Raw genomic sequence first — 26,572 nt, forward strand, 5'->3', positions numbered from 1 at the left:
AAAGCTGCTTCAGGGCATTACCAACTAGCATCTCAACTCTGACTCCAGATAGAGATTGAAATGCCCCAGCCACCATGATTCGTCACCGCATCTTCTCCTGGAAGAAAGAAAGCAGCACACAAAAGACACGCAAACTGATCTTCAAATCAGAGCTCCTCTCCATCTCCTTTGCGACATAGCTGAGCTCTTACTTTCTACCATCGCCAACTTCTGCAGCCTCACGCCAGGAACAGGCAAATGTACACCAAGCTCTCCTCACAGCGCTAGCTTGGTTTTTAATTTTAACAAGACAACAGGTAAACAGAAAGTCCACTGTACACAACCGTGTAAGTAGTTTCTTATGTATAGATAATAGATGTATAGATTCACTTGAAAAAAACAAATGAAAAGTATCTATGGACAAACGTATAGACAGACAATTGTCAAAGAGGTTAACTGTATGTTGCATTTCTTAAGAGGTTAACTCATACATGAATTAAAATCCACGCATCAGTTAACTGTCTCAATGGAAAGGAAGAAAAAAAACTGTCCCCGTCTAAGTAGCATTGCTACCGAATAGATGCAAATTCAACCCACACAAATTCAACAACGATAGACAAATTTAACACGCACTGAAAAAAGGTATCATCAAGCAAAAGCAGAGACTTAGTGGTAGATGAGCAAAAGATACTGAAAGGTTATGTGCACAGAAAACATATAAAAGCAATAATAAGCATGCTTGCTTCCAAGGCCATTAATCGAAGCAAGTTAGTTTGTCTCAAACTCTCAATACCAGTTGGAACAATGTAAACATAAATCAGATAATAGATGAATGTTAACTGCATAGAAGACATGATAATTCCAAGACAGTTGACGAAGAGATGATAATTCCTACAATTTCACGGCATGCCACATAAATGGTCAATTTCCTTGTCGAGCGCATCACAGATCCCTTGCACAGCATACAGAATGGAAGATTCCACAGCAAATAATCCTTCATGCATCTCAGCCGCTAAAACGCAACCTTTGATACCTGAAGAGCAACCAATGCTGTCAGCCAAAACTTGTAATATTCGTTTATAGAAAATATGTTAAACTTATCTCACAATTTTTGCATGATACAAACAAAGAAGAGCAATAGAAAGATAATTAATCCATAGTGAAACACCTTCAAGTCCTATTGTTAGCACATTTTCAAGTTTCTCGATACATCCGGTGATCTGATCTCAGCAGAGGCCAAAAGATTAGTGGTCCAAATAACTCCATGAGAGCCAAATACTGAACATCCTTGCTTATCAAATCTATTCAAGTTTTCTTTTTTATCATGGGTATATGAGGGGCTCATGGAGTAGGAAAGAAGAAACATATGGTTTCTAGCTTATATGCAGATCATGTCTATTCGTTCATGCTTCCTTCAGTCCAAATTGCCAATGCTCTTTTTTTAACGCTGCACGCGATCAAAAACAATACATTGGCAACTATTCATTGAGAAAGCAGTGTATGATATGTTGATATGAATAGTCACGTCCTTTTTATCATGTTTCTGTTACTGAACATCTGCAGTAACCTAATGAACAAAATCGAAGATGTTACATTGCACACAAACAAAACGGACTGCCAATATGTAGTTTGGAACAGACAAAACTATATTAGAAATGCGAGTTAGACTGACAAACAGAGATATGCATATGCTTAGAAAATATTTACACAAATGGCCGAGGGTTTGCATAATTCACGTTAGTAACTGCAAGCGACACTAGTAGTATTATAACAATCCTGAAAGAGCAATAATGTGAAATGTTCTACGTCAAAAATTTAATGTGAAATGGCATTGCTACAAACCCATACTAAGAAAGGAAGTCTGAATCCAGAATCTCTAGTATTTTCAGATATCAATTATTTGCTCTGAGAGATCAGCAAGCAAATCACCCTCAAACTTGATAGATCTGTAACAACATAAATGAAAACAAATGCAATGTAGCCCAGTAGAAGTGAAACAAAAAATACAATGACATTCATTATGCTGCTAGTAGCAAATGGATTACTTTCTCAAACAAGACATACGGTAGCATGTCTATTGAGAAAAATCATCTTCTGTATTGTGCAGAAGTTCAGCTCCACGCTGCCCATGTCTACAAGAATAAGTCATGGAACCCTAAACCCCTAACTTATTATCAAATCTTCTGAAGTTATCTTTCTTATAATGGACAGCCAACATGATAATTAAACATCTATGATGACCAAAGGGGAATAAATTAGACTGCATAATTATATAGCAATAGTTAACATGTAGTTTGGATCAGACAAACTATGTTAGAGGCTAATGGACAATCATGCATGTGAGTTAGAAGGGGAAGCACACAGAGATATTTGCTGAGAAAGGGTTTAAACGGATTACTAAGACTCATAGTTCAAAGTAGCCGGCTATCTTATTTAGCCGAGATTTTTTTGGAGGCTATAAAAGGCTATAGCTGGGCTATAGCGGGCTATTCCATTTAGCCTTTTTTCAAAAATTTGGAATATTTCAGTCATATCTTACCAAAAGAAGAAGAAAACTATGACTCAAACACGATTCATGATACAACTTATTCAACTATTCAGGGCAAACAAGTATTCAATTATTCAACTCACAAGTTTTATCTAATTATATTAAATGCAAATTCAGAAAACAAGAACTAAAAAAGAAAAGAGAAGAGAAATTCAAATTGCAGGAGGTTTAGCGGCTAAATTAGAGGCTAAATAGGGCTATAGCTGGCTATTAGAGGATTTTTTCTCATTTAGCCTATAAATGGCATAGCCGCAGCGGCAGGTCTTCCGAAAGGCTCTATTTAAAACTTTGCTAAGACTAGCATAATTGTACAACAACTAGAAGCAAGCAGTAGGTATAATAAGGATCGCAAATGAGCTACGAGGTGAAATGACATTGCTACAAGCCCCTATAAATCAAGAAAGAATGAAGAAAAATGTTCACCTGTTATTAGTCAACAATTTTTTGAGGGAACAAACAAATCGGCCTCAAACTTGACCCATAACCACACCAAAAAGTACAATGTACAAACCAGCAAATTAAGTGAAAAATACCCTCGAAGGAAAGGAAAGTAAGAAATTTTTTATTCTGCTACCACTAACAGATACTTACCTGCTCAATCAATACATCACAACAGCAAGTCCATGTGGACAAATCATATTATGTATTTTGCAGAAGTTCAACTCCATCGACTCCACCATCAATGCCCTTGTCTACAAGAAAAAGGAGTCAATGAACCAACAAGATTTAACGAACAAATCAAATAGATACGAGGGGAATTAATGTGATATTATATAAACACATAGCTGTAATTTCAGAAAAACAGTTCATTTTTGGTGCAGCATAGGGAATATATAAACAAAACCATATTTACTATCAAGTACCAAGAAATCGCAATAACATCATATACTGTTTCAGTTTAAACATGTATACTCGCTTGTATCATAAAATGAAGAACATGCACATATACTCGCTTATATCATAAAATGAAGAACATGCATGATTATTAGCAGATAGGAGAGAAAGTTAGCTTGGTCCATGCCAGTGCCATACTGGATAAAATAAAATATAGTCTCACTATTACTATTCATATTAAGCTTATCTTTAAATAAAATTTAGCCTGACTTCGCTAGCGCAAATGGACTGACCGCATACAGCAGGACTCTTGTAATGGTCAAAGGCTATACTCTAAATACCAAAGAAGCATATTGACATTAGAATTGGTTCAATCAAAGATTTAATTTAATTCTCTTCAGTTTCCAACCATTGAGTATCTCATCATAAGAAACATATATGCACTAATACCAGCTACTGTATACAGTTCTTGAATATGTCAACACAGGCGACAAATAAAGCGAATTCCGTTAATATACAAAGTATTTGCAAATCTCCTCAAAAATATTTTTCTATCAATCATTGCGTTCATTATTTTATTCTATGGACGTCCACAGAATAAGTAGATAATCTGTGTGCTACCTATGAACTCGAACTATATGATTCAACTAATAAACAGATAAACTGTGTGCTACCATCATACGAGAATATCAGATAGCTTAGTTATTTTTTACCTGCAGTATAGACAACTTCGTATGGATAAAACAAGAACCAGCCCTCGTCAGGTAGGGAAAGTTTCTTGAACTGTAGTGATTCAAGCTGGATTGTGAAGATGCTTTTAGTTGTCCCCAGAAACACAATATTATTTTCCTCAGCGAACCCAACTATCCGCAGGTACTCAGTCTTCGGATTTAGGGAAAGCAGTTTGTCAAATTGAATACTTCTTCCCAACACCCATGAAGTAACCCCATCTGTTGTATTGTGATCCAAATTCATATACTAAAGGGAGGCTAACTTCTGACGAGCGGAGCGAGGCCCGTCGCGGGAAGCTGAGCACTGCATTTTTGGTAAGCATAAAAGAGTTAAATTCAATGCTTCCGTTCATACCACCAAAGGGATTTTAGATTATGTGCATGCTGATGTGTGGGGACCTTCCCGCAAGACTTCTCTTGGTGGTGCAAATTACATGCTTACTATCATAGATGATTACTCCGGAAAAGTGTGGCCTTTCTTTCCGAAACATAAATCTGATGTGTTTGATGCTTTTAGAAAGTGGAAAGTTATGGTAGAGAAGCAAACAGAAAAGAAAGTTAAATTGCTTCGTACTGACAATGGCATGGAGTTTTGTTCTACTGTTTTCAATGATTATTGCAGCGATGAAGGCATTGTCAGGCACCACACCATCCCATATACTCCTCAGCAGAATGGTGTGGCGGAGAGGATGAACAGAACCATCATCTCCAAGGCTCGCTGCATGTTGTCTAATGCCGGTATGCATAGACTTTTTTGGGCTGAAGCAGCCTCCACCGCCTCGTTACTTGATAAACAAGTCACCTTGTATTCCGCTTGATAAGAAAACTCCTATTGAGGTATGGTGCTGGTTCACCTGCTGATTATTCACGGTTGAGAGTTTTCGGTTGCATCGCTTATGCTCATGTTGATAATGGAAAGCTAGAGCCCGGGGCTGTTAAGTGTGTGTTTCTTGGTTATGGTTCGGGAGTTAAGGCATACAAGTTATGGAATCCCGAAACTAAGAAAGTTTTGCATAGCAGGAATGTTGTCTTTAATGAGGCTGTTATGTTTTATAAGAGTTCATCTATAGATGTTATCGATGCTGTTGATTTTTTCTGATAATTCTGATGATGAACAACAGAGGATTAGCGTGCAGGTGGAGCACGTGGAGGAGAAAGAAAATGATGTTGCTGAAATTGATAACACTGTTGTTCAGCACTCACCACCTGTTTTGCAGCAAACAAATAGTTCCATTGCTGCTGATAGACCGAGGCGTAACAAAGGTCCACGTCCTCGTTTAATTGAAGAATGTAATCTTGTTACATATACTGAGGCCGTTGCATCCGTTGACCACGTGAAGTGGATTTCTGCTATGCAAGAGGAGATGCAATCGCTTGACAAGAATGGCACATGGGATGTTGTGCCCTTGCCTAAACAAAAGAAGGCTGTCCGCTGTAAGTGGATATTTAAAAGAAAGGAAGGTTTGTCTCCTAATGAGCCTCCGAGGTTTAAGGCAAGGTTAGTAGCAAAAGGTTTCAGCCAAATTCCAGTATTGATTATAATGATGTATTCTCTCCGGTTGTGAAGCATAGTTCCATTCGTGCATTCTTTGGTATTGTGGCTATGCATGATCTTGAGCTTGAGCAGCTAGATATAAAGACCGCTTTTCGCATGGTGAGCTTGATTAGGAGATATACATGGACCAACTCTGAAGGTTTTGTTGTGCCCGGTAAGGAGGATCTTGTTTGCAAGTTGAAGAGGTCCCTTTATGGTCCGAAGCAGTCTCCAAGACAGTGGTACAAAAGGTTTGATTCATTTATGCTTGCACATGAGTTTAAGAGATCTAAGTATGATAGTTGTGTTTATATCAAGTTTGTTAATGGATCACCAATATACTTGCTGTTATATGTTGATGATATGTTGATTGCTGCCAAGAGCAAGAAAGAGATCACTATTTTGAAAGCACAATTAAGTAGTGAGTTTGAGATGAAGGATCTTGGTGTCTGCTAAGAAAATACTAGGTATGAAAATTACAAGAGACGAGAAAATCTAGTGTGTTATTTCTTAGTCAGCAAAATTACATTCAGAAAGTTCTTCATCGTTTTAATATGCATGATGCAAAGTCTGTTAGTACACCAATTGCTTCCCACTTCAAATTGTCGGCATTGCAATGTCCTAGTACCGATGAAGATATTGAGTACATGTCTCGAGTTCCATATTCTAGTGCTTGTTGGTTCCTTGATGTATGCCATGGTTTGTTCTCGTCCTGATTTATCCTATGCTATGAGTTTGGTCGGTCGATATCTTGCTGATCCTGGTAAAGAACATTGGAGAGCTGTTCAGTGGATTTTCAGGTACCTTCGTGGCACATCCAAAGCTTGTTTGAAGTTTGGCAAGACCGGTGAGGGACTCGTTGGCTATGTGGATTCAGATTTTGCTGCCGATTTGGATAAGAGAAGATCCCTCACAGGTTATGTGTTCACTCGTTGGTGGATGTCTTGTGAGTTGGAAGGCAACGTTACAATTTGTTGTTGCCCAATCTACGACCGAAGCAGAATATATAGCAATTAATGAAGCTGGCAAAGAGTCTGTTTGGTTGAAAGGTTTGTATGCTGAGCTTTGTGGAGATGATTCTTGCATTAACTTGTTTTCTGACAGTCAAAATGCAATATACCTTACTAAAGATCAAATGTTCCATGAGAGGACAAAGCACATTGATATCAAGTACCATTATATTCGCGACATTGTTGCTAAAGGTAAATTGAAGGTATGCAAGATAAGTACTCATGATAATCCTGCTGATATGATGACAAAGCCAGTTCCGGCCTGTTTCCAAGTTTGAGCTTTGCTCGAGCTTGGTTGGTATAACTGTTTAGCCCAAGTGGCTGTTGGCGCCAGCAAGTGTTTTTCCTTTGTCTGTTCAGGAGATTGTTGAAGTTCATGCTACAAGATGGAATTTGTCTCAAGGTGGAGTTTGTTGTATTGTGATCCAAATTCATATACTAAAGGGAGGCTAACTTCGACGAGCGGAGCGAGGCCCGTCCGCGGAGGCTTGGGCCGAGCGTAGCGTAGTCGAAGTTAGCCCATACGTCGTGCCCTGCGGGGACGCTGCGAAGGGGGTGCGGGGGCGGCAGCCCCCGCAGTACGGTACGGATCGTTGGCACCGCCTATATATACATCTTGTAAGCCGCCGGCTAGGGTTTATCAGATTATAAGATAACCCACGGCGTTTGTAAACACCTCCCGATATAGTGAAGTTTTGCTGGCTGGCGCCCGTGGTTTTTCCCCTTCTGTGTTGGAAGGGGTTTTCCACGTTAAATCTTGTGTCCCCTGCGTGTGTTCTTGTTTCGTTCTTCGTTATTTGCTTGTCGCTTTTATAACACCATCACTATCCTTCTTCCTCGTCCATAACTGGGCGCAAAAGCCAGCTAGGAAGAGGAAACCAAGGCCACCACCATCTGCGGGCACAACCCACATATTGTTATCGCTGACAGCTTCATCCACTGGCACAGGTATCGGAGCTAGGCTTTGTCTGGCCAAATCAAATTCAACAATGATTGTTGGCAAAATATTCCCGGAAAACAACCAGTAAAGGGAGTCCCCAACCATCACAGAGGGCATGCCATGATAAATCCCGGTGAAATCAAGATTGTTATGGGTAGGATCACCGGGCGGATGTGGTTTTGTGATGAGATTGCCCCATACGCCGGTCTGACTAACTGTGAATATTGGATGTCACTATTGCCAACCAAGACCACTTGGAAGTGGTGGTCTTCTCCAGAAGACCGAAGCACCGTCCCGTTTAATGAGGTTTCCGTGTCATACCCCGGGGGAGTGCCTAGGCGGCACTGTTCGCTGGTGATGGGATCCCATACCAGGAGGTGCGTGTGTGATGAGTGGAGGATGAGCGCGAGTCCATGGCGGCATCCAAGGGGCCGAGACGTCGCCGGCGGGGGAGATGAAGCGGCCTTGTGGGACGTGATTGGGGGCCTCGAGGGTAGGTTGGAAGAGGAAGCTGCGATAATAGCTGAAGTAGCCGAGGAGGGGAGGGCTGTGGCGGTGGTGTGCACGGAAGCGGCGGACGAAGTGGGGGTCGGAGACGAGGCCAAACCAGCGGCTGCAGACGGCCGATGCGCGCGGGAGGGAGGAGGGTAGCGGAGGGAGGCGGAGGAGGATTTTTTCGAGGAGGTCTTCGATCTCCAGCGGCTCTGGCGCCGCCGGCGAGCTGGGGCGGACGCTGGCCGTCATGTCGTGGCTCATGCTGGATGTGGAATGAGGGGTGCTGGTGACCTAAATTAACGAGAAAGTCCGCGTCATTACCCTTCCTTTTCTCCTAGGAGGACTGAGGAGTGAGCCCAGAAAACGAGAGAAGGCCCACGATAACAGAAAGCCCGCTACATTTCACTGCTCCGCTTCTCCTAAAAAAAATATATGATCTCAACCCTGTATAACTGACATCAAGCTAGGATAAACCAATGTATGCTACACCGTGTGGCATATATAACTAATCAAGGGTGAAGGCCGAGCTTGGATCATTGCTGGATATGAAGGTGCAGTACTACGTTTGGTAAAATCCTACACGCCCATTTATTTTGTTGTCATCTCCTCCTTGACGCTTAGCACCGAAGCGCAAGCAAGACGCATTTTCGTTTCCGACCTTCTCTATCTTTGTTGTTGTTCATCCATGGGTGTCCTGTCGAACAGGTTTTGCTCCAAACTGATCTCTCCATATTTTTCGGGTCTCCTACATTTTGTTTACAGTAGATTTTTGCCCGCTTTGTTTTAGGGTTGAGAAGGAGACCTTGAATGCAGGGGATCACATCTACTCGTGGAGGGCCGCGTGGGTTTACACGCATCATGGTGTGGAACGTTCTCGGTCGTACAAACTCTTATGCTTATATACTACCTCCGTTTAAAAATAAGTGTCTCACTTTTGTCTAGTAGATATATTTGTATCTAGATATATTTTAATTATAGATACATCTATATTTAAAAAATTGAGACACCTATTTTTAGACTGAGGAAGTAGTATACATATGTTTAGTTGTTGGTGATATATAAGAGAGTTCCTTACCCATGCGGGAATATATGTGGCCGATGATAAGGTGATCCACTTTACCGCTGGAAGGGGCTGGATAGTGGTTGGAGCTGAAAGAGTCATTGATCTTCTTCCTGGGAGTTATGTCCCTTCTAGGAGAACCTCGCCATGTTTGGTATGCAGAAGCTACCAACTGGAAGTCACCGCCGTCGCCGTCGCCGCCTCTGCCACCGCCACGGAGACAAATGCCACAGACAAATAGTATGGCGTGCTCCTGCCTCAGTTGTTTCATGGTAGAGGGTCGGCTCTACCGCTTCGAGTATGGTGTCAGCAAGAGGTTTTTCTTTGCCAAGGTGAGAGGCGGGACGTGCACGCTTGCCACCGCCGATCCCGACGAGCTGGTTGTCCACCGTGCCAGCTACTTGTTGAGGAATGGGTTCAGGTGCTACAACCTGATCAAGACCAATTGCGAGGACTTCGCGTTGTACTGCAAGACTGGTTTGATCGTGACCCAGCCAGGTAGCACCATGAAGAAAATGATCATTGGACAGAGCGGGAGCGGGCAGGTTGTCTCCTACATAGCTGGTACGGCTTCGATCATTTGTGGACTCGGCCCAACGTTGTACTGTGTGTCAGCAGATATGTAGGTGACATCGGTCAAAGTAGAAGTGGAGCACCTTCTTGCGTGAGCTCCTCCTTCCTATACTTTTTTCCTAATTTAATTTATATTCATTTGAGGGTTGGAAGGTAGATTCCTACACTAATATAACTAGTATATGACAACTATGGTTTGGATGGTCTGAAGCTTCCTACACCAACGAGTAGCAAGCCTCACATGCGCCGTGTTCCACGAGCAATACAACCCGGTGATATTTCTTGTTAACTGCTATGTAAAAGATTATAGGAATTAACTAGAAATATGATAACTTTCAAATCACCAAAGCTAAAATTGAGGATTGTTTTCATTCTGTAGATTTTTTCAATATGTGTCGATTGGTGTTGGTCATGATAGATTCCCTACCCAGTATTCTGCAATTTCGCTCATTTTTTCTGCTCAATTTTCAATGTCAATCTCGATGTAGAGTAAGAGGATAATCTGCATTTCTGGTCAGTCTTCACCGAACAATCTTGGTGAGGAGTAAGAAGACAATCTTCAATTCCAATATTGGTGTAGATTTTTAAAAAAGGCACACACTAATAATACACAGTCATAATACTATGTATGATGACAAAAATAATTTTTGTGCTCAGTAATTTATATGTTAGCGAGATCATACAATGCATGTAGGCATCATAGAACTTGCAACTTATTCGATAGTAGCCTTTTTTTGACGGTGAACAGGAGGAGCTCTCCTTTTTCATTATATCAAGAGGGAAAACTGTACAAGGCAAGAGCCAGGGAAAGCCAAAGAAAAAAGGGCGAAAAATAACAGAAACAAAACCAACTACTCGTTGTGAGCGGCCTTCAGGTTTGCCAACGCATCTCTGATCTGGAAAATCAGATCTTCAGGTTTAGACGAGATATTCCCAAAAATTCGTCTATTCCTCTCCTTCCAAATATGCCACAGAGCATAGACAGCCACTGCGGCATGCTCTCTGCGAGACTTGCTCTTTCTGAACCTCGCTATCTTTTTCCACCATCCAAGAATGGAGGTAGATCGATTGCCAATATTAGCAACAGCGGCATGAGAAGCACAGAGACCATGCCAAACCTCCTTAGCAAAAGAGCATCCAAGGAATAGGTGGTAGGCCGACTCCAAGGTCTGATCACATAGGGAGCAGCGATCTTGATGAGGCCATCCTCTCTTTTGAAGCCTGTCAGCAGTCCAGAGTCGACTTTGAAGCGGTGTAAGGGTACATTGCCCCTATGTGTGGTTTTGGTAATTAATGACAACCCCTATGGACTAATGTTTTCATTGAGTTTATATGAAGGAATATTCCATAGGTACTACTTGCTCTCCATGTGTTGGATTCAAGTATGGATGCCATGAAGATAAAGGTATACCTTGTGTATTGGCATCAAGATCATCGGTATGAAGATATATATGTGATATGATCAAGAAGAAGAAATGAAGATGGAGTTCTTATGTGGAACTCAATATTAGCCATGCTCTATCTTATGTGAGTATGAGAAGATACAAGATTAAGTCGGGCAAGTTCAAGATGAGCATCTCAAGTGGATCACATGCTTGAAGCTTGCCGTCCATTTGGTGATAATGGACATGTGAAGATGTGCATCAATAGAGCTTTCCCATCATGGTGTATGGGGGAGCATTTGTGAGTATTCACGACGCAACATTGATCAAGTGAGGCATTCCGGCTTGAGTGAAGCTTGAAGAGTTATCATCAAGATCAAGCGGGATGCGCAAGGCAAAGGTATGACCTTGATAGGTTTTCCTTTTACCGGTCTCGAGGTGGTTGATGGGAGACCGGATTATAGGATAGATAGCCGCACTATCAAGAGGGGCTTTCGGTTGGGTAACTTGATCACATCGTCTTAGGGAGCTCAATCCTTTGCAGACTTTGCATATCCTTATTGCTTCTTGGTGTTTCTCTGTGTGAGGTTCTTGAGCTTGTTGCTAGCTTTACAACAAGCCCAAGTTCATCGAAAACGGAATCCGCATGCATCTTCTATTGCGTTTTCGAGTTTGGACGTCTTTACCGTTTCTTGACGGTGGGAGACTCCCTCTCTAAAATCATCTAAAAATGTTATGTGAGGAGTCTCCATATTTCCAACAAAATTGGTTTCATGCGAATCGGAGTTCGGGAGCAATAGTTATTAAAGAAAAGGGAAAAAGGAAAAAGAATAAAAAAAAAGAAAAAGAAAAAAGGGGGAGGGGCAGCCGGTCGGCCGGCCGGCCTGCCGGGCCACGCGCCGGCCCACCCGGTCGTGACCGGCCCGGGCGCCATTGCCATCCGGGCGACTTCCAGTGGGCCTGGCGGGATACTCCGGCCCAGGCGCTGGTTTCCTACCGGGCCGCCCGGTGGAGGCCCCGGCCGGACCGGCCTCTCCGCCGGCTGGGCTTCAAGCCCCAGCGCGGCCCACCTGCCCCGCGCTCCTCCTGCTTTTCCGCCGCCCAGCGCGGCTGCTGCCCAGTCCGGTTGCTGGGCCGGTCCGACCGGGCTGCTGACCGGCCTGGCCGGCTGCTGCTCCGGTCGGCCGGCCTGGTGACCGGCTGGGCCGTTTTTCTGGCCGTTTTTCCTACGTTTTTAATGGTTCTTTTTCCCCAACGGTTATATTTGCTCCCATGCTATAAATAGCTCTTCTTCCACCTTGAGCAAGTTACTTCTTCCCTTTCTCTCACCTCCATTGTTGCATTTGAAGAAGTTGCTCTCTCTCTTGTTCCCCCCTATGATTCTTGCTCATTCTTGAGGGATCTAAGAGAGGAGATCTAGATCTACACTTCCACCAAACCAATTCTTCTCTAAGTGAGGGAATCTCTTGGGATCTAGATCTTGGAGTCTTTGGTTGACTTTTCCCCTTGTTCTTCCTCTCCAATCTCATCCTAGCATTCATTGCTTTGGTGGGATTTGAGTGTGAAGGACTTGAACACCTCCGGTGTTCTTGCTTTGCATCATTGCATAGTGTTGAGCTCTCCACCACGATTTGTTCGAGTGAGAGACCGTGAGCTTGTTACTCTTGGAGGGTGACCTCCTAGTTGGCTTGGTTGGTGTCCCGGTGATCTCTTCGTGGAAGATTGTGAAGGGGCCCGGGCTTCTCCTTCGTGGAGCTTGTGAAGTGGTTGTGCAGCTTGCCATCTCCGGAGCGGAGGAAAAGCTAACCATAAGGAAAGGGCCATTATCCTTCGTGGGTGTGGTTCGGAGAATAGGGTGAGCCTTCGTGGCGCGGGGAATCCTTCGTGGGACCTCCACTCCTCCAAACGTGACGTACCTTGTTGCAAAGCAAGGGAACACGGGAATACATCCTCGTCTCCGCGTGCCTCGGTTATTTCTATACCCGAGCTCTCTTTCCTTGTGATAGCCATCATGCTTGAAGTACATATATCTTGCTATCACTTGTGCTACAGATATCTTGTTCCTATCTTGCTTAGCTCTAGTTGCTATTGTTACACTTAGTTGAGCTTAACATATTTAGGGTTTGTACTTGTAAACTAAACGATAGTTTAATTCCGCATTCTTACAAGACAAATCCGCAAGAGTTTGTAATTGCCTATTCACCCCCCCCCCTCTAGGCGACATCTCGATCTTTCAAGCAGCAACCATAGGAAAAACTTGATTTTGTCTTCGATCTTGACATCCCAAGCAGCTGCGAGAAGAGGTTGTGGTATCCGCCCAAAAAAGCAAGCAGAGTAAGCAGAAGCAGCTGTGTAATAGTTGTCTGATGCTTGTGTCCACGAAATCGTATCCTTGCAAGGAGTTCCAGAGAGAAACAGAAAGATCAATGAGCTCTGGAGAGTTTATGCGTTGCAATCCTTTCATCCATGTGCCATTGGTAAGCCCATCTTTGACGGTCAAATTTTTTCTCCACGCAAGCTTGAAGAGGCCAGGGAAGCTGTGTTGCAAAGCAATGCCCTGATGCCAAGGATCTTTCCGGAAGAGTGCTTTAGCTCCATTCCCAAGCTTGAGGATAGTGCAAGCATGGAAGAGGAGCATGTCATCCGAGCTTACAGGGAGTGGAAGGCCATGCCATGGCCGGTCATCATTGTGCCAGTCAAACCAGAGCCAGCGCAAACGAAGGGCTCTGCTGAAGGAACTTAGATCTTTGATTCCCACTCCTCCAAGGTGTTTGGGAGAGCACACTTGCCGCCAGTTAACCATACATTTTGCCCAGAAGCATTTTCTTCTCCGCACCAGAGAAAATTCCTCCTTATTCTATCAATCTTCTTAGTCATCCATTTTGGAGGGTCAAAGATTGTGAGGAAATAGGTCATGGAGGAGGTGAGGACGGAGTTTACAAGGTTCAGCCTTCCTTTCCTGGACATTAATTTCCCTTTCCATGCCTTAAGCTTGCTTGCAATCTTGTCAATGTATATCTGACAGTCTATCTTCCTTGGCTTTCTGCAGCTGAGAGGGAGGCCCAGGTAAGTGCAGGGGAGGGAGCCAATACTGCAGCCAGAATCAGCGATCAAGTCAGCCTGGTCCAGCATCTCACAACGAATGGGGAAGATGGTGCATTTGTTGATATTTATATGCAGCCCCGAGGTTTTTCCAAAGAAGGTCAGGATGTCAAAAACACTTTTAACTTCCTCTTTAACAGGGTTAAAAAATAAGGCTGCATCATCGGTGTAGAAGCTCGTGCACATTTTGTCGGTTTGCTCGGAGATATTGGAGAGGATTCCAACGGCTGCAGCATTCTTGAGGATTCTGTGCAAAGGCTCCAAAGCCAATATGAAGAGCATGGGAGCTAAGGGATCGCCTTGCCTTAATCCACGGCGATGGGTGAAAGGCCGTCCAGGAGTGCCGTTCAGAAGCACTCTTGAAGAAGCAGATGAGAGCAATAAGAAAATAATTCTTCTCCATTTCTCCCCAAAACCGAAAGCCTGCAGAGCCTCAAGCAAGTAGTTCCAATGGATAGAATCAAACGCTTTGGCAAAATCAAGCTTCATGAAAAGCAAAGGATTTTTCTTCTTATGAGCTTCTTTGATGACTCCTCTCACAAAGACAAAATTATCATGGATGGATCTCCTTTTAATAAAAGCACTTTGATTGGAGCTTATCGTCTTGCGAAGTTCAGGCGCTAATCTGGTGGCCATAAGCTTCCCAAAGATCTTTGAAAAGCTGTGCATAAGGCTAATTGGCGAAAATCCAAAGCATTGTCAGCATTTTGGGTTTTTGGAATGAGAGTGATATTGGCTGAGTTCAACAGGTTCCAATTTCTTCCATGAAAAGAGAAGGCTTGATTCACCGCCTTAAGCAGATCCAGATGTATAATCTCCCAACATTTTTTATAGAAAAGTCCAGTGAAGCCATCTGGCCCTGGAGCTTTCTCCTAATATAGTCCAAAAATAGCTGACTTTAGCTCCTCAATAGTGAAAGGAACCTCCAGGTGCGCAAGATATGCTGGAATAATATTCAAAGCAGCCCAATTTAAACCCACATGTCTATGTCCAGTAGTGCCAAGCAGTTTAGCAAAATGCTGATGTAGAATGTTTGCTTTGACCTCATGATCCGTGACCTCAATGCCAATATCAGACTTCAGAGCAGGAATGTGGTTTTTTCTTTTCCTTCCATTTGCTTTAAGGTGAAAAAACCTTGTGTTAGCGTCTCCAGCTTTGATCCAGGATAGTCTAGCCCTTTGCTTCCATCTGGATCTTTCAACAGCAGCAATACCAAGTAATCTGGCTTTGAGGAACCGTCTTAGCAATCTTCCATCCGTTGAGAGTTCCCTTTCTTCTTGAGCAAGGTCAAGCTGAAAGATAACCTCATTGGCAATATCTTCCTGCAATCTAGTTTCCTTTTGGAGATTCTTATACCACTTCTTTAGGCCGGCGGCAGTTCTGGACAGCTTAGTGTGTAACTTGCGGACAACATCATTGGACGATACCGGCTTGCTCCATGATTTCTTGACAATATCTAAGAACCCATGACAAGATGCCCAGCAGGCCTACTCGCCGCTCCAAATAGGTAAACGAACACTTTGCTTTCGGGCAATAGAGCCATACTACTTATAGCACATCTCATAGTTCATGTGTTACCTTGTTAGTAGAACTATCTCCACATCCTCAAACTGAACACTCATCATGCCACTAATCCAATATAGTTTGTAGAATGTGAAAAGTAAAGAAAAAAATCGATATACATATATCAAAGAACAATTCAAATAGTTCAGAAAACAAAACAAAAAAATCATACGTTGTGCTTCATCAATGCTAATCTTTAAGATGAGCTTTCATCAGTATTTTCCTCGTTAAGCTCACCTAGCAAACACGGAGTATACACAAATGACTCATCTATGTTATTTGTGTGGGCCTGGTAGTAACTTCTGGGACGTGAATTCCCCAGGTATTGAACCTTTGAGTTATTCAAATGATAAGCCACCACACCGAAGACATCAGTCAAATAAACAACTTCCTTGTAAGGGTGGAATCCAAGAATATGAAAGTGCTTGTGGTAGATCTTAGGACCACGTTTAATTGTAAAAAATCCATCATCATCAGAATCCCACTCAAATCTCTTTTTTGTCAGAGTTTCCGCCGAAGCATCTTCCTCAGCATCAGACACATCGTGTACCATCCAATGTGCATCCATCGGGCGATCATATCGATCATATTTCATTAGGTGTTGGGCTAAGGGTACAAGGTCATCTTGATACTTCAGTATCCACTCCATTCGTCCACTTGACTCATCGAGGATCCAAATCCGTAGTCGCTCGGGCACTTCGACTATTCCAAAGTACACCATATCTTGTGATCTCCCTAGATATGGCTTTATGTATCTCTTGCTCTCATTGTATGTTGGCACACTAACCACTTGGTATGTACCGTTGGATAATGAAAGCCTGAAATTTTTTAATCATATCTTACGAGTCATATGGTATTTGCTTAAACTAATCATTTTTCACTTACAATTAATTATAGTAACAAAAAGAAAATACTTCATCCGATTTATATTAATTGACCCAATTTTATCTAGATGCATATGTATCTAGTCAATAAACGCATCTAGATACATATAAAGTTGAATCAATTAATTTAAATCGAAGGAGGCAGGAAAGTATAATACGAATATTATACTAAATCAATATAGGTCTACTTTCATGTATATGAAATTATGAATAAGAAAAATAAGGAAGTGGTGTGAGAGGATCGATCGGTGCATGTAAGGTACCTCAAAACAAAAGAACCTCGGCAGTGCACGTAGAGTGCTCCTTGGAAAAAGACCCCGTAGCGCTGGCAACCCCAACAGGTCGGGTCGGCTTGATGCAGGAGCAAGCTCCGAACGGTTCCCGCCGGCTCGCCTTGCCGGAAGAAAGCCCTCTCCTCCCACTGACCAGTCCTCGATGAGAAGACGTCCAGCCTCCACAAATTCGGTGGCCATTCCGATTCCAGCAACCGTCGGCTCGTGTCGTCATCTACGAACGGTGGCTTCTCCATCCCCGGCGGCGCGGCGGGGACCACTATCAACTCGTAGTGCGGCGACACCGCCGGATCGAACGCGAGGTACACACTGATGTAGCCCTCCCGCTGCCGCTGTAGGCGAGGGATGAGCGTCCACCGCCGCGTCGCCGGGTTGCAGACGCAGAGCTCGATGGTCATGTCGCAGAGGAGGAGGCCGCCGCTGTGGTCCAGGACCGACCACCAGAAGCGCAGGCGGTCGTCGTCGGGCAGGAAGTCAAGCATGGCGTCCACGGTCCGGGAGGAGGTGGGGCGGGCGAAGAGGTGCGGCCGGCCGTGATCGACGTAGTTGATGAAGATGCCGTGCACCTTGCTGCTGTACGTTCTCCGGCACGGCCGCGCCGCGCCGCGCCGAGGAGGCTCGACGCAGGCACTAAGCGGCGGGCGGCTCTCGTCAACATGGCCATGGGTGGACTCACGGCGGCGGCGCCGTAATCGATCGATGGGGTGGAAAGATGGATTGATCGCACCGGATCAAATATTGAGCCGGTTGTACATGGGCTCGGTCTGTCTAGGCATGCGTTGTTGTACTAGATCGGGAGGGCCACTCGATGAGCCCAAGTGGACCTGAACGAACCATGAAATGGAATCTAGTTATACTCAGTTTAACTTTGTGTCGTACCTTGTTTGGAGTGTGCTCCGTAGAGTTGAACGATATGGTTTTAAATGGTTCTCTGTTTTTATTAGGTACTAGGACAAAGCCCATGCTTCGCTACGGAGCAAATTGTAAGTCTATTCCGGTTGGTGTCATCCAGGACACAAGCATCGTCCTTTTGCTAGCACCACCGTCCATGGGCAATGTTACATAGCTATGTCGTACACGCATACATATTTCTTCCGTCCCTCTTTTATTGTCCCCATTGCACCACTCATCAAGAATTTATGATGTTCGAAAACAAAAAAATTGTTAAAAGAAACAATCTTCTTTTCTACAATGGGATGTTTTTTTATTAAATATTTTATGATGGAAAAAAAATCTGCAACCTGGTTAGAAAAGCCGCGAACACCTCCTCCGCACATAAAGGAAGACAAAGATATCATTAGGGTTGGAGTCAAGGTACAGATGCATGGCGCCCATTTGATGTTAGTTTTGGAGAAGAAAACTTATACTAAAAGTTGCTAGGAATATTTTAGAACATATTATTGTGATGTGGCATTATACCAGAACACAAGTACGATAATTTTCGCTATTTTATGTAGAATTTTGAACCTCAGTTATTCAGATACATGATATGTTGAATTAAAAAAGAAACTATCAAAAGAATATAGAAAGACCCAGTGTTGGCTCTCGATCAATAATCCATGTAAAAAAAATCCAAATCCATGACAAAAAATATTACTGAATACACTCCGATCCAAATTTGCAGGTCTCGAAACAATTCTTATTATTACTGAGAACAGATTGAAATGGGAAAAAAAATGAACCGTCGCACTCTAAAGACGGTTATACCAGCAAAGAGCCAAAGACTGAAGGTATGCACAAACTGAACAATTTTGTATAATACTCCAGGTCGCCCACAATCTCCGGGATTGACCGGACGATCTTCATCTTGAGTCGGGGCGATGCTACAAAGAGCACCTTAGCGAGGTTGGTTACAAAAGCATAGGTAGATGTCCACCCCAGATCAAATCACTGCATCCAAGCGAGCCTCTCCCTAGACTTTGTGGGAGTGATCCAGCTCCAGCACTGCGGCGTGTCGCGCCATGAACAGTGTCCTCCCCGTTAGCATGTAGGGCACAACGCAAAGGTCTTCGTGGATGTCGACGTCTGCATCGCTCCTCCTCGGAGAGAGGCTGGAGGGCGCGGGGCAGGCTGAGAGTATGACACAACGCAGAGGTCTTGGTGGTCGCCGACTTCTGGGCGGCGATCTTGGTTGGGCTTGGGTTCCTGGCCAGCTTGCTGCTTCAGCTCTATCTGATATTCTGATCCTCGATGAAAGATACCGCTCACGATTCACGAAAATTGATCAGGTCAAAATCAAGTCAGGTACGGGCAGAGAGTAGTAGACAGCACTGGTTTGGGAGGATCAGATCACTCATGTCTTCCAGCACCGACCTATAATCGTGTGGCCGCACCCTCTGACGTATATGCACCAAGGAGCCCTGGCTAGCTAGGATGTTTTATTTTGATCGGACTGGCCGTGCGTACAAGGGAGCCCTGCACCTGCTTGCTGTTTTGACTCCATGTCTCCATGTCTCCATTGGACTCTGCTCGTGCGTGTCAATGTGGGCTTCGCTGACAGCGGACTACGTATGGAGGAAACGGAGCCTATTCCGATCGACCATTGTAGAAGTATGCCAGTATCTCTGCCAGGGATCAATTGATGGCTGCTGCAGCAGCTCTGCTAGGGATCTCTTGACCCGCGGGGCGAAAACCCGTAACATCGGGCGGTGAACACGGCTTCGGCTAATAGGTCCAAGTCTGCATCACCCACGTCCATGCCAAGCGCGAAGAGGAGGTCTCAGCCCCAGACATGGCCATCCCTTCCTCCCCAAAGCAAAGGCGACGGGGAAACGCACAGCCTTCGATTGGATCATCGATGCCAAACGCGCGCCGGCCGAACCCGTTGTACCAGATGACGTCCATTGTCTAGAGAGATCGGTGGCGGGCCTCGACTCTTTTTTATGGGTGCCTTTGGCTTGATGAACGGACAACAGAGTCCATGTGGAGCTCCATGGCCGCGTGCTTTAGAGAGTCTACCACGGCCGTGGTGCTCTGGGACTCCCCTCCCGATCGGTTTCGTTTTTTATTTCTACCACGATCAGCTAGGCGGCACGGAGACGTACGAAAGTGTATTAAGTGATGGACGAAAGCGCACATAGACGGACCAAACCGCGGAAACATTAGCTCCTTTATTATTAGGTATAGGTATAGATAGGACAACGCCCGTGCTTCGCTACGGACACCTCCTGCCAGGTCACACCAGTATGTGCAAATTTCTTTTCTAAACTTATTTATTAAAAAGTTTTGAAGAAATAAAAATAAAACAAATAGATTTTTCAGTGTGAGAGAGAGAGAGCAGACCAACAACTCGCTAGCGCAAAGAAGCCTTGAGTAGCCGGCCACCAACCCAAACAAAACACGCGCATTGGTCGGCTTTGTATTCTGCCCCCGCCTCCTTTTTTCTGAAAGCAATCCGCTCCATACGACATCTCGTCTCCAGACCAGCACACCCGAGCCTCCCCCATGCTAAAATACATATATTAGCGCCGCCGCTCCCTCGTCTATCTCCTCTTCCTGACGTGGCCTATTTCTTGTCCTTGCCGGCCCGAGTGACCGACATATACTTCTATTCTCCGTCTCTTAGTTTAGATTCAGCAGGCAACCCTCCTATCTGTCTCACACAGTCGATTTAGTTTGGATCCAGCAGGCAACCCCTCCTTTAATTCATGCAGGCATCAGATTTCAGACCAATCAATGGTGGCATTCTTGTTGATTCATGTTGCTGATATTCCAGGCAAATCCAAGGTATATAAACTGGTGGAACTCATTGTAAGGGAACGGTGTGGGACTATTCAGCCCAGAATATTGAAGTTGTGCCTCGTTTTGGATTGATTCGACCGGTGGCTTCCGTGTTTTCGTATTTCTGTTAGGCCCAAGAGGAAAATCGAAGTGCACAATTTCTGCTAGGCCCAAGAGGAAAGCTGAACTGCACGTATTCTTCCCATGATTGACACAAGCGATTTTTCTCCTGAACGAACCGTTATGTTACTTTAGGGGTGGCATTGCTTGTAATTACATTCGAAAAACAGGGGCATATCTATAACGGACGAAAATTTTGGGGGAGAAACCTTACTTCCTTTATTAGTAGGTATAGATATAGATATAGAAAAGAGGATATATTAAGCAGCTTGGGTTACATGGAGGTCAAGCTCAAGGGCATGTGTTACACACTCCGGTCTAGAACCTAACCACATATCAGATTGAGCTCCTGCTCTTGCGAAGTTTGCAAGACAGTGACTAACACTAACTTATGAATGATACACTTTTACAAAGAAAACATTCCTAGAGAGTTAAGAATCCACCACTAACCGCCGCCGCCGCCGCCGCCGGGGCAAAGACCCTCGGGGCTTGGCGGCGGCGGGGCCTTTCCTCGCCGACGTGGGGGACGGCAGACGGGCTCTCCCCTCCTCGACGCACGCGGCGGCGGCTCTTGTGCTGCGGTCCCCCCCTCCCGTAGGCTTCCACCCGCAGCACACCGGCAGGGGCTGGTGGTGGGCGGCGGCCAGGCCCTCGGTCTGCGCCATGCCCTCCCCCCCCCCGCCTCTCATCGGTGCGTGGAGGCGATGTCGGGCTTCTTCTGCGTCACGAGGGCGCCCGGGGCAGCAACCTTGGGTTCGACGGAGGAGGTGGCTCTCTTCTACGCCGGAGAGGGTCGTCTTGCGGTTGGTGGTGGTGGATCTTTTGACCTATCACCGCGATCCAGCGGCGGGATGGAGGGGCATGGAAGCCGGTGATGGTGTCGCCGGTGGAGGGTTGGATTGGCCAGCCCGGGATGGTCGCCGGCGTGGGGTCCGACCTGTATAAAGGCGGCGGTCCTAGGGCCTCTCTTATGTGAAGAGGAGGACCTACCGGAGGCCTGGACTCGTGATCTGGCCGGTGGGTTGAGTTCCGGAAGGCTCCGCCGGTGAATGTAACAGTGCTTTGCTGGATCGGAGGTATTTGGTCGTGCACACCCATGCTTTTATTCCAACTGATTGGTTCTGGAGGGAGCGGCGTGAATCTCTTTTTCTGTGTTGACATCAAGTGACGATGAATCCATGATGAAAGTCGGAAGAAGAGAATTTCATGAAGGCCGGAGGGGAGGACTAGCTAAGGGAGGTTCAAGTCTCCGCGTTGTTGGGAGGCTTGCTTGGTGTTCCGATTTCACAGCAGCGGTATGAAAGTGGGGGCGACAACACAGGTGAAGTGCAGAGTCCTACCTTTCAGGGTGAAAACTCAAGGTCTGGCCTTAACTGGTTGTGCATGGCAATAGCTTTGGTGGAGGCATTGTTTTGAGAGCGGAGACTATCTTCAGGGTGAAAACCTAAGATCTTTGATCGGGCGACGATGGTATTTGAGCACTATTCCCTTGTTGGAGGCATCGTTTTTTGGTGTTGTCTTGGCGATAGATGTATTGTTGTTGTTAGACCCGAGATACTGTAGCGGGACTTTTGTTTCTTACTTTTCTTTTTCTTTTTTTGGCTATGTGCATCCGTAGCGCCATTTGTGTGCATCTGTAGCGCCATTAGGGTGGTGCGTTGTTGCAGAGGTGGGTGTAATTGGTATCTTCTTGATATTAATATATTCCCTTTATCGAAAAAAATAATCCACCACTACCATGATCGACGCTGGGTAGTTTCTCCCTAGTGATTGCATTCGAGTCTATCTATATGCACCAATCGGTTCCATTTTCACAAAAAAAAAAATGCTTGCTTGGAAGGCATAATAGGAAATGAACCACGTGGTTAACTGAGAGGGCCAACAATATGGAATTAATAGAAGCAAGTTTAGTCTCTCTTCATGCCAGTTGGAATAATGTCTACTGAAACCAGATAACATACACAAAATAGCTACTTCAGATGAGTTCACACTTCAAGGTCCACCAGGGCATGCTAATTCCTACGAGATCACTTCATCTTTGACCAGGGGATGATATAGAAAGGGTCAATTTCACAGGTTCCATGCAGCATACAGAATGAAATGGAAGAACATACAGAAAATAATCCATTTCTGCATCTCAGCCACCGGAAGTTAACTATATACCTGCGGAGCAAAAGATGCCATCAGTCAAACCGATTCCTAATATTCATTCATGGAAAGTATGTTAAACACCTCACAATTTTTGTATGATTCAACCGATAAATATTAGCTTCAAATTATCAAGATTGTGCCGAAAGGTCAAAAGCTTCGTCATCTAAGCATTAATGGAAAAAAAAACTAGCATTAGAAACAGGGAAAGGCAACATGAAGACAGTAAATCTGTAGTGGCAAACCTTCCAACTCCAAATGGTAGCACATTCTCAAGTTTTTGGCTAACTCTAGTTTCAGTAGAGGTTAAAAGTGGTTCAAATAACTCACTGGAACAACCTAGTTTATCAAATATGTTGAATTTTTCTTTATTATTATGGAAGTATAAGGGGCTCATGGAGTAACAGAGCAGAAATGTACGAGATATATAGTCACTAGCAAATCAAATTCATGTTGTCAAGCCTGAAGTAAAGGTCGCCATCATTGTTTTTTACTCTCCACTGTAAAAACAAAACACTAGCACATACTTATGAAGAAAGCGATGTTTCAGTCATACCAACCTTATCATGTGTTCTGTATAAACTATTAAATATTCATAATGACCGAAATGGAAGAAAATCAGACTGCACATAAACCATAAAAACATCCAACATGTAGTTTGAATCATACAAACTATACTGGAGGTTATCTGACTTAATCATAAATAGAGATATGTAACCTATCCTCCTAGCTTAACATAATTGTACAACAATAAGCGAGAACTAGGTATTACAAAGATCCTGAATGAGCAACAATATGAAATGTGTTTCCCTAAATAAGCAATAAAATAAAGTGGCAAGTCGATATTAATAATGGAAGTTCGAAGCCAAATGCGCACAAGTTTTAAGTTATCAATTATTTTGCATTGAGGGAACATCAAACACATGATCCTCAAACTTGAACTCATAAGCACAGAAAAAAAACCCAGATGTATTGAAGCATCCAGAAAAGGTAAAAGAAAAATAGCATAAGAGGAAAGGAACACATTTCATTCTGCTACCACCGATAGATAGTTACCTGCTTGATCAAGACATCACAATAGCGTGTCCATCTTGACAAATCATTTTATGTTTTTTGGAAGTTCAGCTCCATCATGCGCACCACCAATGCTGTTGTCTACAAACATAAGAATTCAAGGAACCAATAAGATTCCAACGAAAAGCCAAATAGATACGAGGGGGGCATAAATGAGATATCAAAATAAACACATAGCTGTAATTTCATATAAAACCAATTGAATCTTGGTGGGACAATAAGAACAGATAACAAAACCATATCTACTACTATTTAATACAAATAATATTACAGTGTATACTCTCTTCTGTTGAATTATATAGTATATGAATATACTCGCTTATCTCATAAAATGAACAATGATGCACAACAATTAGCAGATCTGAAGGGAGAAGTCACCTTAAATTAATCTTAAGTATGTCCATGCCATCTTGGATAAAACAAAATATTCTTGTAATAATAAATTCTACAAATAAAAGTGATCATGACTATTTATATTTAGATAAATGTAGCCTGGATACTGCAAAATGGAAATGCCACATACAACAGGACTCTTCTAAAGGTCAAAAGTTACAGTGTAAATATCACACCATGTGTTCGACATGTGAATTGATTCAACCAAGTTTTTTAATATAGCTGTCCTCAGTTTCCGACCATCGAGTATCTCATCGTTAGAAATACCTAAGCAGCAAGTTATGCACTAACACTAGCTATATTATACAGCTCTTGAATAAGTCAACAGACAGGCAACAATCAAATTTAGTTCCAATAATGTACAAATAATTTGCATGTATACCTCAAAAAATATTTTTTCTATCAATCATTGTATTCTGTTTTATACTAGGCACACCCATAGATTAAACAGCCAAAGTGTTGGTTACCTTAGACTTGAACTATATAATTCGAAACTAGTAATAAGAGAGTATCAGATAACTTGGTCTAGTTATACCTGCAGTATAGACAACTTCAAATGGATAAAAGCCATGCCAATTGTTGTAGTCGAAAACTTTCTTGAACTGCAATGATTCCAGCTGGACCGCGAATACGCCAGTCGATGTCCGTAATAACACCACATTATTGTTCTCAGCAAACCCGAGGATGAATGGGTGCTCTGTCGCCCATTCTAAAAGTAGCTTGTCCAGCGCAATAGTCCTTTCCAGCAGCCACGAACTAACACCATCACAATCCATCTCCCTCTTCCATAACTGGGCGCTGAATTTTGACAGGATGAGGAAACCAAGGCCACCATCTTCTAACAAGATAACCGAAATATTGCCAACACCTTCCCACCAGTGAATCTCTTCCCCTGGCACAGGTATCAAAGATAGGCTCTGCCTATCCAAATCGAATTCAAGAATTCCGTAGATTTCCCCACTAATCAACCAGTAAAGGGAATCCCCAGCCATCACAGCGGGGTTGTATTGATTAACACTAGGATCATCAGGCGGAAGCTGTACTGTGATGAGATTACCCCATACGCCGGTCTCGGACGAGTAAACGGAGGCGACGGCCTTTCGGCGGTGCAAGTCGCTGTTTCCTACCAAGACCACCTGGAAGTGCTGGATGTCTCCGGCAGCGGCAGGGCGAAGCACCGCGGCGCTGATCCAGCTGTCATCCGCGTCGAACGCTGGAGGAATGCCCAGGCGGTGCTGGCCGCCGGTGATGGGGTCCCACACCAGGAGCTGGTTCTTGGGCGAGAGGATGAGCGCGAGGCCATGGCGGCACCCGAGGGGCCGGAAGCTGTCACCGGCGTGGATGGGGACGGAGAAGCGGGATGGCGGGATGCGATTGGGCGCGTCCAGGGTAGAAGCGAAGTGGATGTCGTCAAAGAATTTGACGAAGCAGCCGAGGAGGGGAGGGTTGCGGCGGTGGTGTGAGCGGAAGCGGCTGCAGAAGCGGGGGTCGGAGGCGAGGCTACGCCAGCGCTTGGAGACGGCGGAGGCGCGGGGGAGGGACGAGGGCTGCGGCGGGAGGCGGAGGAGGATCTCGGAGAGCAGGTCGTCGTCCTCCAGCGGCGGCGCCGCCGGCGAGCTCGTTGTCTCGGCCTCGTCGCTGCTCATGCCTGCAGTGGGTTGGTGGAGTGAAATGAGGTGGAGGCCCAATATTATTGAGAATATAGTAGGGGAAATCACGTTGAGGTTCCGAGCCCAGGATGTTTTTGGGCCTAACGATGTTGAAGCAAATTCTTCTGCTAAAGAAAGAATCAAATTCTTGTTCTCATAATGTTCTAGTAGCCTTCAAAACGGAGAATTTCGGTGTATCCATCCCACGGATTGACAGTTCTTGACTCAACGTATTGTTGTACAGTACAATACAATGCTTCAGCCGAATTCAGTGGTACTGAGGACGCCAAGGGTTACGGTAGTTATGCGCCCGATGACCATTCTCAAAGCATCAAAAGCACCTGAAGAGATCACTGTAAACAACAACGCGGTGACTAGAAGCTAGGCACCTGCAACATCTTTCTTTGAGCCAAGCAAAAACATGGCGGTAAGCAGCTGGTGAGGCTAGCAGAGCCACCGGACTGTGCGGCACACACAGCAGCATCACCTCCTGCCATCCATCACGTTCGTTTGCCACACACTCCACCTCCTTGTCAACTG

General features: G+C 44.5%; 2 protein-coding genes across 2 annotated transcripts; one reads left to right on the plus strand and one right to left on the minus strand.

The window, feature by feature from the left end:
• The first annotated feature begins 8,756 nt into the window (after positions 1–8,756).
• LOC124689370 (protein LEAD-SENSITIVE 1-like) lies at positions 8,757–9,757 on the plus strand. The gene is made up of 4 exons (XM_047222914.1): positions 8,757–8,776; positions 8,859–8,932; positions 9,137–9,321; positions 9,365–9,757. Exons 1-4 carry the CDS (start codon positions 8,757–8,759, stop codon positions 9,755–9,757), a joined length of 672 nt encoding a protein of 223 aa, XP_047078870.1.
• A 12,881-nt stretch (positions 9,758–22,638) lies between these two features.
• On the minus strand, positions 22,639–26,029 carry LOC124689371. The gene is made up of 3 exons (XM_047222916.1): positions 24,919–26,029; positions 23,973–24,071; positions 22,639–22,931 (listed from the first exon to the last, which is right to left on the minus strand). The coding sequence occupies exons 1-2, from the start codon at positions 26,027–26,029 to the stop codon at positions 24,016–24,018; spliced, it is 1,167 nt and encodes a 388-aa protein (XP_047078872.1). The 3' UTR covers positions 22,639–22,931; positions 23,973–24,015.
• Positions 26,030–26,572: the final 543 nt, after the last annotated feature.

Source organism: Lolium rigidum, chromosome 2, assembly GCF_022539505.1.
Source record: "Lolium rigidum isolate FL_2022 chromosome 2, APGP_CSIRO_Lrig_0.1, whole genome shotgun sequence".
NCBI lineage: Eukaryota > Viridiplantae > Streptophyta > Magnoliopsida > Poales > Poaceae > Lolium > Lolium rigidum.